Source organism: Panthera pardus, unplaced genomic scaffold (assembly GCF_024362965.1).
Source record: "Panthera pardus isolate Hobbes unplaced genomic scaffold, ASM2436296v1 HiC_scaffold_5, whole genome shotgun sequence".
NCBI lineage: Eukaryota > Metazoa > Chordata > Mammalia > Carnivora > Felidae > Panthera > Panthera pardus.
Window position 1 is genome coordinate 17,728,755 of NW_026526980.1, and position 15,321 is coordinate 17,744,075.

General features: G+C 56.9%; 1 protein-coding gene across 5 annotated transcripts in view; it reads right to left on the reverse strand.

Moving 5' to 3' along the window:
- Nucleotides 1-1,009: 1,009 nt before the first annotated feature.
- GSG1L (GSG1 like) overlaps nucleotides 1,010-15,321 on the reverse strand; it is a 208,295-nt gene continuing 193,983 nt past the window's right edge. For 2 of the 5 annotated variants that reach the window (XM_053894386.1, XM_019431914.2), the window contains 2 exons: nucleotides 14,675-14,745; nucleotides 1,010-2,347 (listed from right to left, as the gene is read on the reverse strand). In XM_053894386.1, coding sequence (XP_053750361.1) covers nucleotides 2,250-2,347; nucleotides 14,675-14,745 — 169 coding nt within the window. In that variant the 3' untranslated portion in view covers nucleotides 1,010-2,249. Of the gene's footprint in view, nucleotides 2,348-14,674; nucleotides 14,746-15,321 lie in introns of those variants that run through there. The other 3 variants (XM_053894385.1, XM_019431913.2, XM_019431915.2) reach the window with 2 other exon arrangements.

Here is a 15,321-nt window from a genome sequence, read left to right on the forward strand (position 1 = left end):
TATCCCCATGTGCCCATGGGGAGGAGGCACAGAGAGGTTAGGTCACTTGCTTAAGGTCTCACGTGGAGGAGCTGGAATCTAAACCCAGGCTGCCTCGGGGCGCCGGGGGGGCTCAGTCGGTTAAGGGTCTGACTTCCGCCTAGGTCACGATCTCGCCGTGATGAGTTCGAGCCCCGCATCAGACTGTGCTGACAGCTCAGAGCCTGGAGCCTGTTTCAGATTCTGTCTTCCTCTCTCTCTGCCCCTTCCCCACTCTCACTCTGTCTCTCTCTCTCAAAAATAAACATTAAAAAAAATTGTTGGGGCGCCTGGGTGGCTCAGTCGGTTAAGCGGCCGACTTCGGCTCGGGTCACGATCTCGCGGTCCGTGAGTTCGAGCCCCGCATCGGGCTCTGTGCTGACGGCTCAGAGCCTGGAGCCTGTTTCAGATTCTGTGTCTCCCTCTCTCTGACCCTCCCCTGTTCATGGTCTGTCTCTCCCTGTCTCAAAAATAAATAAAACGTTAAAAAAAATTAAAAATAAATAAATAAATAAATTGTTTTTAACCCAGGCTGCCTGGCCCTGGAGTCGGGCACCACAACACCACCGTACAATAACCATCTGTCTAGTTATCTGTCTTGTCCACCCGTGAGGACAGACACCCTGTCTGGATGGCTCAATATCCTATCTCAAGTGCCTACTGCAGTTTTTGACACATCGTAGGGGCACAATGAGCTATATCATTGGATAGATGGATACACGCTGATTAAATGATGAGGATGGGTCCTACGTGAAAGGAGGATGGATGAACGTCTGATACAGGAAGGATGACAACTGGTAGATGGATGATGGATGCATGGCTGGAAGGATGGATGGATGGATGGAAGGAAGGATGGATGGATGGAAGGAAGGATGGATGGATGATGGATGGGTGGATGGAAGGAAGGATGGATGGATGGAAGGAAGGATGGATGGATGATGGATGGGTGGATGGAAGGAAGGATAGATGGATGGAAGGAAAGATGGATGGATGATGGATGGGTGGATGGAAGGAAGGATAGATGGATGGAAGGAAGGATGGATGGAAGGATGGATGGATGGAAGGAAGGATGGATGGAAGGATGGATGGATGGATGGATGGAAGGAAGGATGGATGGATGATGGATGGATGGAAGGAAGGAAGGATGGACAGATGACCGACGGATGGATGATGGGTAGATGACGGATAATGGATGGATGATGAACAAATGATGGGTGGATGGAAGGGCAAAGAACATTCTCTACTTGGGGGAAAGCTCTAGAATTCCTTCTGGGAAGAGATGAGGCTCTGGTTCAGACCCCAATTCTGCCATTTGCTAGCTCTGTGATCTTGGGCAGGTTACTTCATCTCTGTGACTCTAAGTTCTCTCATCTTTACAATAGGCCTGTTTCCCCAGGCATCTGAGCCCTAGGACTTGATGTAAAGGTAGCTCCAGACACAGGGTAAAGGGTCCCCAGGGGGTCAGGGCAGCGTAGGGCCCGGGCTTGAGGGCCTGTCTCCCAAATTTTCCTCCTGCCTGACCCACCCCCCACCTCGCCCACCCTCCGGAATCCAGGGCGGCCTGCCAGCCTGGCTCCACCCCCGACCCAACCCCCTAGACCCAGCTACACTCTGCTCTCCTTCCTTCCCGAACCTCAGTGTCTGGCCCTGACCCCAGCACACTCAGGCCGTCTCACCTTCAGGTTCCTTGAGGACCCGACAGGGTGGGGCCACGGGGGGCAGCCACAGCCCAGAGAGCAACTGGCCTCCACACACAGCAAGACGACAGGTTCAACAAGCATTTATTGTGGCCCTGCCATGTGCCTGCTGTGTGACCCCCCTCCCCCCTGCGGAGCCAGCGCCGGGAGGCCCCACCCACTCCCTGCCTCGCGCGGGGCTCCACACCGCCCGGCCCCCTCCTGAACTTCCTGGCCGGCCCTCAGCGGCCGATGACCTTGCCTCTCCTGGCGTCCCAGCTGCACCGAACAGGGCGCCGCATGTGACGGCAGCAAGGGTCAGGAGCTGCTGTCCCAGAGTCGCCGTGCGCAGCCCTGCGCATTCCCTCAGGCCACCCCGGCTCCATTGCCAGGGCCCCGAGCCCCAGACAGCGGTGGGAAGGGTAGGCCTGCGTCTCCCACACAGGCTGGATCAGTTCACAGCACACGGGCCGGGTCTCCAGGGGCGCCAGACCGGTGGTCTTCTGGCAGGGGGCCGGTTCCGACGACCGCCTGAGGTCCGGGGGCCAGGCTGGGTCACACCCAGTGCCCCAGGACCCAGCACTGACGGTTCAGCTCCGGCATCTCGTGAGCGGAGCTCCGCGGCCAGGAATCTCCCATGTGTGGGTGGTGTCCTGCCAAGAGACGGGGCGGTCAGTGCCGACGGCCGCCCCCCGCCACCCACACACCCGCTGCCCGCCGCCGGCACCCTCCTCTCACACTCTCCCCACCCACAGCCCACCCGCTCGTGCCCCTGCCACCTGTCAGCACGCCCGCACCGCCCATCACAGCATCCTCCTCCCCCCTGCCCCCTCGACGCCCCGCTGCCCTCATCCCCATCCACCTGCAGCCCGCAACACCCGCACCCTCCGCCTCACCTGCTCGCTTGTCCACTTCCCAACCTGCCGCCGCGTCCGCTAACTCACCGCCGTGCACCCATCCGCCAATGTTCCATCCGCCTGCCCTGTCCCCCCCCCGCCCCGCCCCCCCCCGCAACCACCTCTGCACGTACCCGTGTGCCCACCGCCCCGTCAAGCGTCCCTGAGCTACACTGTGTGGGAGGGCGAGAAGGAGAACAGGGTCCGTGACTCCGGCACCGAGGGGGAGGGCCCGGGGGCACCCAAAGCAACTGTGAGCAGCTTCCTGGGCCAAGGCAGCTGGCAGAGACCCCACCACGCCCCTTCCACGGCCCACTGCTCCCAGGGGCCCCGGGCCAGCGGAAGGCTGGCTGCTCTCGCCCCAACCCGACATGCGCGCTCCTGGGTTTCTCTGGATTCTCAGACGCTCACCGCCTTCTAACACACCAGACCCACCTGCTGAAACGTCCCTATACCTACTGTGCGTCCAACCCCCCAAGCCCGGCTCACGTCTCCCCTCCTACAGGAGGGCCCTGCCATCTCTTTGCCGCCCCTGGGTGTTTTGCTCATCTCAGAGCACACACCCCAAGCGGCAGTCCCCAGCTCCGCCCCCGTTAGGCCCTGAGCGAAGGAGAACGATGGCTTGACCCGTGGCACATGTTCCCTGACGGATCAGAGCCGGAGGAGCCCGAGAGGGGAAAACAGAGGGAGGAGAGACGGGCCAGCGACCTGGCGTTCACGGTCTATACCCTACTTGATTCCAGCCTCACAAGCCTGTGAGGTAGCAACCACCCATTTTACAGATGAGGGAACTGAGGCTCAGCGGGCACAAGCAGCGGTCTCGCGATTCACAGCTATGGTAGAGCCGGACTCAATCAAACTTCCGCATTAAAGATGTCTGCTCCGTGTTCTGTTCCCCTCGGAGCGCTCGTGGATGCTCAGACATTCCTGTCATCCTTCAGGGTCAGACGGGCCCTTTGTAGCAAGCCCCCCGGAGGTGGGAATTCCTGCTGAGGCCAAGCGCCTGCTTGCACACCTCTTAAGACAGGCAGCTCATTACTCTTCCTGCACCCCCAAAGCAGCTCTATTGGGACGGTCTTCCTCATGACAAAGGCCGGAAGGGAACAAGCAAAGGTGAGGACAGTTGTGCCCATTAGGGGGTGGGGGACGGTTGTGGGTTTTGTTCTGTGTTTTTGCTTTGACTTTTTGGTTTTTTCTTTTTTAATTAAAAAAAGATTTTTTCTAACGTTTATTTTTGAGACAGAGAGAGACAGAGCATGGACGGGGGAGGGTCAGAGAGAGAGGGAGACACAGAATCCGAAACAGGCTCCAGGCTCTGAGCCGTCAGCACAGAGCCCGACGCGGGGCTTGAACTCACGGACCATGAGATCGTGACCTGAGCCGAAGTCGGATGCTTAACCGACTGAGCCACCCAGGCGCCCCTGACTTTTTGTTTTCAATATTTTTTAATGCTAGGGCTTTGTAATTTTACCGTATTTTAAAAAGGGTGCGAAATATTTGGCAAACATTCTGGAACCGTTTGGCCTCAGGAAAAACATTTGTTTTGGCCCCAGTCACCGAAATAGTTGCATTCTTTGGAAGTAAATGCTGCCAAGATTATAGGTGTTTGGATTTTTTAAAAAAAATCTAGAGGCAAATATTTGATGTGCAGAAAGATTTGATTGTTTTTCTAAATGAATATTTAAAAGTGATCGTGGCTGCTCTTACCGTTGCCAACAGACAGAACCCCGGAGAATTTGTTGGAACAGAGAAGTGATCATGCATTCTGAAGGAAAAAGGAAGGCCATGATCCCTGCCCTTCCTTGAGTTAAAATCAGGCTCCTTGTCTCCTGGATCCAGAGGCCAAATCACTGAGGACTGGGGCCCTCCTTTCCTCTTCGGCCTCCCGGGAGGGGGTTGGGGCCCAGAGTCATTTACAGTGGAGAGCAGGGATTCTGTCCTCCCCATGCCTGAGGAGGTCCCCCCACCGCCACTCCAGGCCACCATGACCTTCTCTTCCCTTCTCTCAGTCCCTTTACTTTTTGGCTAGTCATCAGCCAGTGTAGGCAAAAGAACACCTTATGCTGTAGACTGCAGAATCCCACCTCAAAATGTCAACGAGGCCCAATCAGATGACATAAATGGGTGAAGCAGCCAGAAGGGGCCATTCTTCAGCTCTGGCCAACTGTTGCCATGGAAAACGGGCCCTCAGATTTTCCAAAAAGTTTAGAGACAATGAAAATCAGAATTTCGTAATAAAATCTCCTGGCTTTAAATAATGACCATGGACGCTTTTAAAACCGTCTGTGGGCCAAGTAGCATCTCTCAGGCTGGACTCGGTCCCCATGCACAGGAGGCCATTTCTGACCTCTGACTATTTCCCGCCTGCATTTTCGTTCCAGGCTCTGTTCCGTGGCTTTACACATTCTGGTCCCTTGGCCCAGTGCCCTTCCCTGCTGTTCTCTGGCTATTGAGTGCCCCATTTGTCTTTCAAAGGCTCCCCTCCGCCCCAACTGGAAGAATTCCATGACCTTATAGGCACAGGCCTCGCTCCCTCCTCTGTGTTCCCACAACACGCTGCAGATCTCTTCTCCCTGGGCTTGTCACTTCGTGTTAATGAGGGTCCCCCCGGCTAACCTGGGGACTCAGTGCAGGCGGGAACCGGGGCTGCTGTCATCCTGGAGCCTTTGGCCGCCAGCACCTGGCCAGGCACAGAGCTAGTCCTGAGCTTTTTATAACAAACGAAGAAACCATGCGGGACGAGGATGGAGCGATTCTTAAGCTTGGAGAAAGAGCTCTGCCTGCCGTTCCTGTTCAGAGATGCTGTACGTTACGAGAGGCTCTTTGGTCAGTCTCTCCTTTTTTGGACCCAGGCTGAAGGGGAAAGACTATACTTGCAGTCTGGCAGTCAAAGGTTCAAATCAATGGGGCGCCTGGGTGGCTCAGTCGGTTGAGCATCTGACCCTTGATTTCGGCTCAGGTCATGATCTCACGGCTGTGAGACTGAGCTCCACGTCAGGCTCACCCTGAGCGTGGAGCCTGCTTAACATTTTCTCTCTCCCCATCTCTCTGTCCCCCGCCCCCCATGCTTTCTCTCTCTCAAAATAAAGATTTTTTTTGTTCAAATCCAGGCTCCACTGCTTTCAAGCTGTGTCAGCTTTTTTTTTTTTCCAAGCTGTGTGACTTTTAAAATTTTTTTTTTTCAACGTTTTTTTATTTATTTTTGGGACAGAGAGAGACAGAGCATGAACGGGGGAGGGGCAGAGAGAGAGGGAGACACAGAATCGGAAACAGGCTCCAGGCTCCGAGCCGTCAGCCCAGAGCCTGACGCGGGGCTCGAACTCACGGACCGCGAGATCGTGACCTGGCTGAAGTCGGACGCTTAACCGACTGCGCCACCCAGGCGCCCCAAGCTGTGTGACTTTTGACAAGTGCCTTCTCTCTGAGCCTGCAATGGATGTGGGTTACAAAGGGGTCAGCAGGCCCAGCGGGCCCCCTTGCTAGAAGTCCTTCATTATCTGACTTCGGACAGATGTGGAAATAGCAAAATACCAGCACTAGAGAGGATCTGGATTCAACCACCTCTCTTCACAGATGGGGGAGCCAAGGCTCCAGGGGGTGGTGGGGGGCAGGGGGAGGGGGGAAGAGATCTGTCCAAGGTGCCACTCAGAGGGTTGATAGCAGGTACTGTGTTTTAAATTCCCTTGGAAGCTCCCAGGCTTAGCAGAGTATTTGGCTCAGATGAACATGAACATATTTAATGTCCTGTCTCTTCGGTCCTAACTTCTCCATCATTCAGTGGAAAATCATTGTCACGAACTCCCTCAAGGCACCTAGATCCCAGGGGATCAGCTCTTAGCTCTGCTGAATTGTGTGCAGTCACATCCTCTGTTCTGGAACGGATTCATTGAGTTGGAAGGGCCCTTTAAAGCCAAGAATGCCGATGCCACCACACAGGTGTCAAAAGGGAAAGGGGGGCACTTATAGGGGATGTAACTTGTCCAAGGTGCTCTGAAGCTGGTAGAGGAATCGATGACGGTGGGCACGTGGCTGGGATTGGCGTTTCTGACCCCACAGCAGCCCAGCCCAGAAGAAACAGAGGAACGCCAACACCCCCGCCCCGTCCCATCAATCCCCCCACATGCACTCTCCAAGGTGCTGAAAGCCTCTCTTCAAGACTCATGGCCCCACCCACGGCGTAACCTCGAACTCTTTCCTCTAGAAAGAGATGGGATTAGGGGAGTGATGAAGAAATGAATCAAGGTTGGCACTGAGGTGTCTGGCTTTGGGGGCCCTTCAGCTAGTGACACTATCATCCCTTTGCAGTTCCTAAAATGTCACCACCTTGGCGAGGGCACTATGACTGCCTCTCCAAGCCAACCCTGCTCCATAAATCTGTATCCTGAGGGCACTTCAGAGACTCTGGCGTATTTGGTAATATCCATTTACTTGATTCCTCCCAGTTTCCCCTACGAGGCTCTATGTGACATGAGGACACAGACTAGCTCTGCTGTTCTTACTACTGTGTCCCCAGCACCTAGCGCAATTCCAGGGACGGGATTGATAATGCAGATCTGGGGAGAAGAGCAGGTGTGTGTGAGATCCATGTGGAGGGGAGGCTGGATTGTGTCTACCTTGGGGGCAGCTTGTCTTAGGAGCCCGAATGGGGGCCTCGTCCTTATCCTCGCTGGAGTCCATCTTCTTTTTTTATATATAAAGGTATTTTTTCTTTGGGTATTTATTTATTTTGAGAGAGAGAGAGAGAGAGAGAGAGAGAGAGAGCATGTGCACAAGGGGGAGAGGGGCAGGGAGAGAGAGGGATAGAGACAATCCCAAGCAGGCTCTGTGCTGTCAGTGCAGAGCCTGATGCAGGGCTCAAACCCACGAACAGTGAGATCATGACCTGAGCTGCAATCAAGAGTTGGATGCTTAACCAACTGAGCCACCCTACCCCTGGAGTCCATCTTCTGGGGACCCCATGTTTCTTGGGCCATAACATGCTCCTCATCTGTTTTCCACACTTGGGATCAGGTTGAATCCACGTAACCTTCCACCTCTCCCAGGACCACTGATTTCTTCATTCTCTCATCAAACATTTGTTGGGCACCTACTGTGTGTCAGCCTCCATGCTGGGTGCTGGATCTGCACACCTGGGTGAGACCTCTGCCAAGTGCTAGTGAGGGAGACAGACACACACCGGAGGAAGTGACGAGGGCACACGTGTCCCCAGCTCTCCCAGTGTGGCAGGACCCATTCGCTGTGCCTCACGTACACTGGCTCATTTAATCCCCTGAAATATGAGTGACGTGCCATTACTATGCCCATTTTACAGATGAGGAAAGTGAGGCCCAGACAGGCTAAGTCATTTGCCCAAAGTCTCACTGCTGGATTTCAACCCAGGCAGCCTCCAAAGGCCGAGCTTGTAACCACCATAAAACCCCACCTTATAGGGGCGCCTGGGTGGCGCAGTCGGTTAAGCGGCCGACTTCAGCCAGGTCACGATCTCGCGGTCCGTGAGTTCGAGCCCCGCGTCAGGCTCTGGGCTGATGGCTCGGAGCCTGGAGCCTGTTTCCGATTCTGTGTCTCCCTCTCTCTCTGCCCCTCCCCCGTTCATGCTCTGTCTCTCTCTGTCCCAAAAATAAAAAAAAATTAAAAAAAAAAACAAAAAAACCCACCTTATAGACATGAGCCTCAGGGCAGGAAAATGCAGAGGTGAACATGTCCACCTCTGGCAGGGGGTGAAGAGGGGCCTGGCTGTCATCCCCAGACCCTTGAACTAGACTTGGAAAGCAACGTGAAGCGCGCAATTCCACTGGTAGGGTTTGTTTTTCGCCAAGCAGAGGAAGGGAACAGGTCTTTTCAGGCAGAAGGAACAGAGTGTGAAATAGGTTCTTGGCAGGTAAATGAGGTTTTCAGGAGGTGTGAAAAGCCTAGCAATGTTGGTGGCGAGCAAGAAGGTCTGTGTGGCTGGAAAGCAGGGTGTACGCGGCTGGCGGGGTGAGGCGTGGAGGGCTGTGGTTGCCAGAGTCGCTGGGTGCCGGGGGTAAAAGGTCCAGCAATGCCCCCTCAGGGGGACAGGGTTCATCTGCCCCTGGGGTTTGCACCTTATCATCAGACTTCCCTGATGTGGATTCCTCGGCCCTGCCCCAAACCAGGAAAGTGGAATCTCCAGGGATTTCTGTATTTTAACAAGAGCCCCCAGCGTTTCTTAGGACCAGGCGCCCCTGGAGGAACACTGCCCTGGGCAGAAACGGTCATGGACTAAGCTAAATCATTCGCCAGAAGTGTGCTGATGGCCGACAGCAGGCTAGGCACACAGATGTGGTGACGAGGCCCCGTCCTCCTGGTATCTCCATTCTAGTGGGGAGACACTTAGCAAAGAAGGATTCCGAGAGGGACGGATGGCGGAGAAACAAAGCGGGGATGGGATGGGGGGCGAGAAGGCCTCTTTGGGAATGTGCAGGAGGGGTTGGCATGGTGCCTGACACCCGCCATGGGAGCCAGCATGGGAGGTTTTGGAGCTAGAGAGGGATGGGGCGGGGGGGAGACAGGATCAAAACTGTGTCTTAGGAGGACGGATTGGGGAGGAATTGGCCCTAGAAGCAGCAGTTTCCATCCAGAAGCCACTGAAGAGCCCGACCGAGCGACAAGATGCAAACTCGCTCCCGGCCGCAGCTTCAGAGGGACAGGTGTTGGCTCTGGGCCGAGGACTGCTCAGAATCTGGTCCACAGAGCAGCAAGAAACAGTATCACTTGGGACCCCTTGGGAATGCAGACTCCCAGGCCCCGCCCAGCCCTCTTGAGCCAGAAACTCAGAGACGGGGTCCGGCAATCTGCATTTTAAGGAGCCACCCAGGTGATTCTGGTGTCAGCGCTGGCCTGGATCTCTCAGCCCCCAGTGCCGGGGACGCGGATGTCTCCAGGCTGCACACCTGTCTGGTGCCCAGCGACTTGGCGTTCGTGTTTATTTCAGAAATCTGTCTGTTTCCATTTTAATAAAGGAAGCAGACTTGAGCAGTACGATATTGGATTTGATTTTGATCTAATAAAAATGCCAAGCAGCTCAGGACCCAGGAAAGTCTTCGCCCAAATTCCCTCTGCTATTTTGAGGGCGGCGGTGGCAGAGACCCATCGAGACGGAATTCCCAGAAGCCACCTCTGCACCCGGCAAGTGACAGCCTCTTGCCCAGCCTAGCCTGGCCTTACAGACACACCTGGCAAAATCAAAAGCTTGTCTCAGGCATTGAACCTGACAGCTGCAATCAGCTGCAAACCCCAGTTGCCCCTGAAGGAAAGATGCAGACACCTGGACCGTATGGCAGCATCGCCTCCATCAAATGTCACATCCGATGTGCTCCCGAGCTAGCTGGTGGCACTGCAAAGCCCCAAAGGCAAGTTTCAAAAGCAAATGCCTTCCTCGGGAAAAAGAAACTGTGGCAGAATCCCTATCACAGTAGCCCGAGAGAAAAATAGCGACTCCCGGAGCAGTTACGATCACCAAAGGTGCATGGAGTGGCTTAGGGAAAAGCGGCGGCTTGGGCGGGAGGTGGTGGGAGAAACCTGGAGCCAACAATCGAGCACCTGCTGTATGTAACGCACTGTTCTAGACTCTCAGAATGCAGACGCGAGCAAAACAAGACGGGGCACGGTTCCCTGGACCCTGGTTGGGAGAGACAACCGAACAAAAATCAAGCCCGTAAACATAAAAGGTAAGTTCAGAGAGGGACAGGCGCTATGAAGAACAGAAGGCAGGGTGCTACAAGGGCCACCAAGGAAGCTGCTGCGGTCAGGGGAAGCTTCTCCAAGGAAGTGGTCTTCTGGCCGAGCAGTCAAGGTGGGACAAGGTGAGACGTGCGATGAATCAGAGGGAGAGCGTGCCAGGCAGAGAGAGTGGCGAGCGCAAAGGCCCTGTGAGGGGGATGCTCTGCATGTTCTAGAAAGAGAGAGGCCAGGGGGGCTGGGGCAGAGCGGGGGTGGGGGGAGTGAGAAAAGGTGAGGGTGGGAGTTTGGGGGCCGGAAGCAGAGATAGCACTGTACCCGGAGGAAGGGGGAAGATGGCCCCCTGGGCTGGGCTGTATCCGCCAGGGGACCAGAGATCCCAGCAAGTCAGGGTGCCTTTCAGCTCCTCACTTTTTCCACGCCCACAGGGAGAGCCATCACCCCTCCTTCCCAGGGCTGCGAAGTGCTGAGCAGAGACCTGCAAACAGTAAGCCTTTAATAATGTGGGCTCGCTGACGTCCTTCCTCCCCCGCTCCTCCTGCCCGCGTCAGCCCACCACAAAGCCGGAGCAGCTGTTCGGTGCAGAAATATTGCAAAACTCGACCAGGCATTTCCAAAATATTTTCTTGGCCCAAACCCCACTCGCGGCTAAGAGGCTGCATGTTCTGGAGATGGCGTCGTCTCCCCAGACGGCCCGATCAGGCTGCTTTTGTTGCCCGTGAGGTCGGCGAGGACCAAGTCCTCGTGTGGCTGGGCCCTGGGTCCCCGCACCCTGCCCGGTGTCTGTGGGTGGCTGTGCCCAGCCCAGGAGCCACCCACCGACACGGGGCGGCTCACCTGGAGCCAGACAGGCTGGGTGCAAATCCCAGCTCCGCCACTTGCTGGGCCTCGATTTCCCTGCCTGTAAAACGGGACGGTGTTTAGGATCAAATTAGTGGATAAATGTCAAGTTCTCGGAACATACACCGGGGTGACATAGTGTCAGCGGGCCTGGTGGCACCGAGCTCCTCTTGTCGGCTATTTTGGTAACCTAGCCCGGGAAGCGGTGGAGCTGTAGGACCCTACCAAGTTGGATCGCTGCTGGCCAAGTGTCCCCTCCCTGTCCTGCAGCCCGCCCCCAGCCCGAGCCAGAGGAGGCGCCGTGCCTCCGCTGACACGGCGCCCGCGCTGAGCCCGCTTCAGTTCTGGCCACACCACACGGCCATGCTTGGGAGCTGCCCAGTCCAGGAACACACCCCCCACGTTCCAGAACCCGGCATGGGCCCGGCCCAGAGAAGCATCTTTCCTAAAGATGTGTTGAACAAGTGGAGGAACAAATGACTTTCATGGGACCGCAGCAGCAGCCACCTGAGGGTAATTAAAGTGCCCGAAGCCAAGTCCCCCTCTGACAGCAGATGGGATGGGATCTTTCCCTTCCTGGCTTTACTGGAGCCCCCAGTGCCTCCTGTGGCCCCTGGGGTGGACAGCCATCCTCCCCCGCTACCCCGGCTGGGCTACCTGATAAAAGGCACTCCCTGGGAGAAGTGTTATGGGATCCGCCGAACCTCCCGGGGGCCGCAGGCAACCCTCCCAAGCCCCTTCCCCACCACCTTCCATGGCTCCTCTGTGACCCCCAAGGCATTAGGATCTGGCTGCTTCGCCGTCCCTCCCCACCCCAGGTGTGCTCCCTAGAGGATCTCATCGGCTTCAACTACCTCCCTTCCCACCCTGCGAGACGCCTCAACCCCACGCAAACCGCACACCACGGCCGCCCCAACCCGTCCTCTCCATACCCGTCGGTCGGGGACGCCAGGCCCTCGATGGCTGGGGCAAACTTCTGCACCTGACTGCCCCGCCCCTCACCTCCAATCAGACAAGCCGATGCTAGGGGTGCCCCCGCGGAGGAACAGGCTGCTGACCTCCAAGTGCGCCAGGGCTCGCCCACCCGCCCCAGCGGAACGCAGGCACCGTGCCCCACCCCCAGCAGCCCTCAACGCCCGAGGGGATCCGCTGTTGAATCTGCGGCCAAAACTCGGACACGTGCGTCCTGCACTGGCTGCCCGCGTCCCCCCGCGGGGCTCAGGGTGGTCCCCTCCACACTGTGTCCTTCCCTGACGCCCGCCTCTCCCTGCTTAGGCTGCCTTCCCCCGCTCCTTCTTGTGTTTTCTGGGCTCACCCAGACAGGGGCTCGCTGCTGAATCCTGATCTCTGGCTCTGCTTCGGGGAGAACCCAAAGGAAGCCATTCGGACAGTTCTGCCAGCAGAGAGTTCCTGAACCCACCCACTTGTATCTTTATTGCCAAAGGTCTGGTCGCCAGCATCGCTGCTTTCTCTGCTGCGGCCACACTGGCCTCTAGTCCTGGCTCCTCCTCCGTCGGGGACTCTGCATTTGCGAGCTTCTGCCAGAAGGGTCTTCCCCTGGCCGGCCCCTTCTCATTCATCAGGCTCCCCCGCTCCTTCTGAAGCCTGGTCTGTACCTGAGACTGTCGTGTTGGTTCCTGAGTCATTTCTTACTTTCTCTCTCCCCCTAGACGGTGAGCCCCGCAAGGTGGGGGCCTCCGTCTGCTGTCGCTCATGGCTGTGTCTTTAAGGGAAAAAATAATGGATTCTCTGCTGGCCGCGGACCTGGTGATTGCATGTGATGCTTGTCTTGGGGAGGAAACGCTGCTTGGGAGAAGACATGGGTGCCAGGGCAGGGGTGAGGGCCGTGGGGGCTGGGCTGGGGGGGAGGGCTTCTGCAGTTCCCCCCACCCTGGGTGTCCTCATTCTTAATTCCGGGGCTTGCTCTTCGAGCCAGACTGGGTCTCCTCCACTCTTTCTTCGTCCTCGGGCTTCAGGGATTGGCCTTTCCTGCCCCCAAGACAGGCCCTGTGGCTTCTTTCCACCCAGAGTTTCCTACCCATTCTACAGGAAGGCATGGGGAGGCCCAGGATCAAGCAGGAGCCGGTGGCACTTGCACACGGCCAGGGTTCTCAGCCTTCGTCCGTACTACGTGACTTCTGAGCCCCTCGGAGGGATTTCTGCACCTCCCTGTTATCCCTGAGGTGGGCCCTCCCCAGCCCCCTCCATGCCCTGGTTCCTGACCCCTTCCTCCAGGAAGCCCTCCACTCCAGCACAGACACCTGGCCTGCAATCTCAGTGTGTGAGCCCAGGGTCCACTGCAGCGCCCCCCCGCCCCCAGCCCCGTTCCTCAGGCAGATCACTGGCATTCTGGCCACCTCACCGGGCCAGCGCGTCCTTCGGGAGCCCCCAGAGTGAGGACCAGACCTCTCCTCCTCTCCTCCCAGGCCCCTCCCTCCAAGCTGAGCCATTTCTCCTTCAGTTCCCGGGATCTGAGGTCAGACAGACCTGGGTGTAAGCCTCTACTGTCTTAGTGTGAGTCTCCCCCAGCAGACCTTGCGGTAGGGACGGGAGCGTGTGCGATGTTAAGCAGGTGCAGGGTGCACAGAAGGAAGGCGGCCAGCCCCGGGAGGGCTGCGAAACCCACTACCCGGATCTGTCACCCTGCAGGGGACCAGGCCAAACACAGGCCCGGAGGGAGCCCACGCAGGGAGCTCCCCAGGCACTTCCCTCCTTCTGTGATCGCAGGTAGGGGAAGCCCCCTGGCACAGAGATGCAGATACTGGCAGCCGGAGGGCACTGAAACTTCGCTTCCCACAAGCCCTGAGACAGCAGGCACGGACAGCGTCTGCTTGAACTGCTCTGCCACAGGTGGCCAAGCTGTGTGACCTTGAGCAAGCCACCCCACCTCTCTGAGCCTTAATTTCCTCAACTGCAACATGCTCGGGGTCAGCAAGCATATGAGATCAGGCATGAAAGGCCCTTGGTAGGGGGGTGAGGTGGGCATCCGGCGGGCTTAGCTGAGATGCTGCCATTTTCACTTTAATCTCACGTTGGCTCCCTCTTCTTCCGTCTGGAACAAGGCCCTCTCTCCTTTCGCCTCCCTTCGCTTTCTGGTTCAGACATTTGTTTTCCTAATGGGTGCCCTAGATTCTGCCGATGGCACCCCCCACAGCCAGGTAGATGAAGACAGTGCACTCTGGCTGCCACACGCCTCCACGGCCCAAATCTTGCCCACTGTCACCTGCCGTCGAGCCCGGAGCTGTCCTCCCTTCCGGACAACCCAACTTGGACTTGAGCTGTGGTTCGCCTGCCTGCCCTTAGGCACCCAGCGTCCCTCTCGCTTTCCCAGCAGCCCACCCCATGGCGAGAGGGCCACGGCCGCTGCGTGCAGAGGACTTGCTACAGCCCAAGGTGCCGGGCCTTGGTTTCCCCATCTGCGGTGTGTGTCTGCGGGAGCGAGCAGGGGTACAGGGAGAGGCAGGCCTGGCTCATCTCCGGGGTCCCCTCTCCGCGCGGATGGCCCACGAATCTATAGCGCAGGCTACTGCAGACGAGGCCACTTACGGGCAGGGTGTCTCTCGTGGCGACAATCTAAGTGAAGGTCCTCCTCCTCGAGCCCATCCCCCTTCTCGAGCCTGGAAAGAAAAGGACCCAAAAGCCTGCGTAAGAAAGAGCGAGCTGAGTTGGCAGAGACCCAGGACCCCGAACAAAGGTACAGTCCTTTCCCCTCGAGAACAACTGTGCAAAGTAACTCTGTGCCACCACCCCCCCCACCCCCCGCCCCGTGGGAGCCTTCCCACAACCCCCTTAGATGGGCGTCATTATCTCCACTTTGTCGATGGGGAAACGGAGGCACTGGATGCTAATGAGACCAGTCAAGCGCCACCAGCTAATAAGTCAGAGGCGGAGCAGGGACGCCAACCCACGTGTTCTCACAAAAAGATGTTCCGCTATGTACACGACAAAAGACTGCGCACAGTTTGATTTAAAAATTATACACTGGGACGCACAAAAGATTATTTGGCAGAATCTATACCAAAAGGCTAACCGGAACTAACCCTAGATAATGAGAATATAGGGATTAAATCTGTAGCCTTATTTTTGCTTCCCTCTATTTCCTGATTTGGGGCCAATGGACTCCTATCAGCTGGGTCTCTTTTCTTAACTAAATCAAAGCACTTCCTCGAGGCATGTCTACGCATAAACAAAGC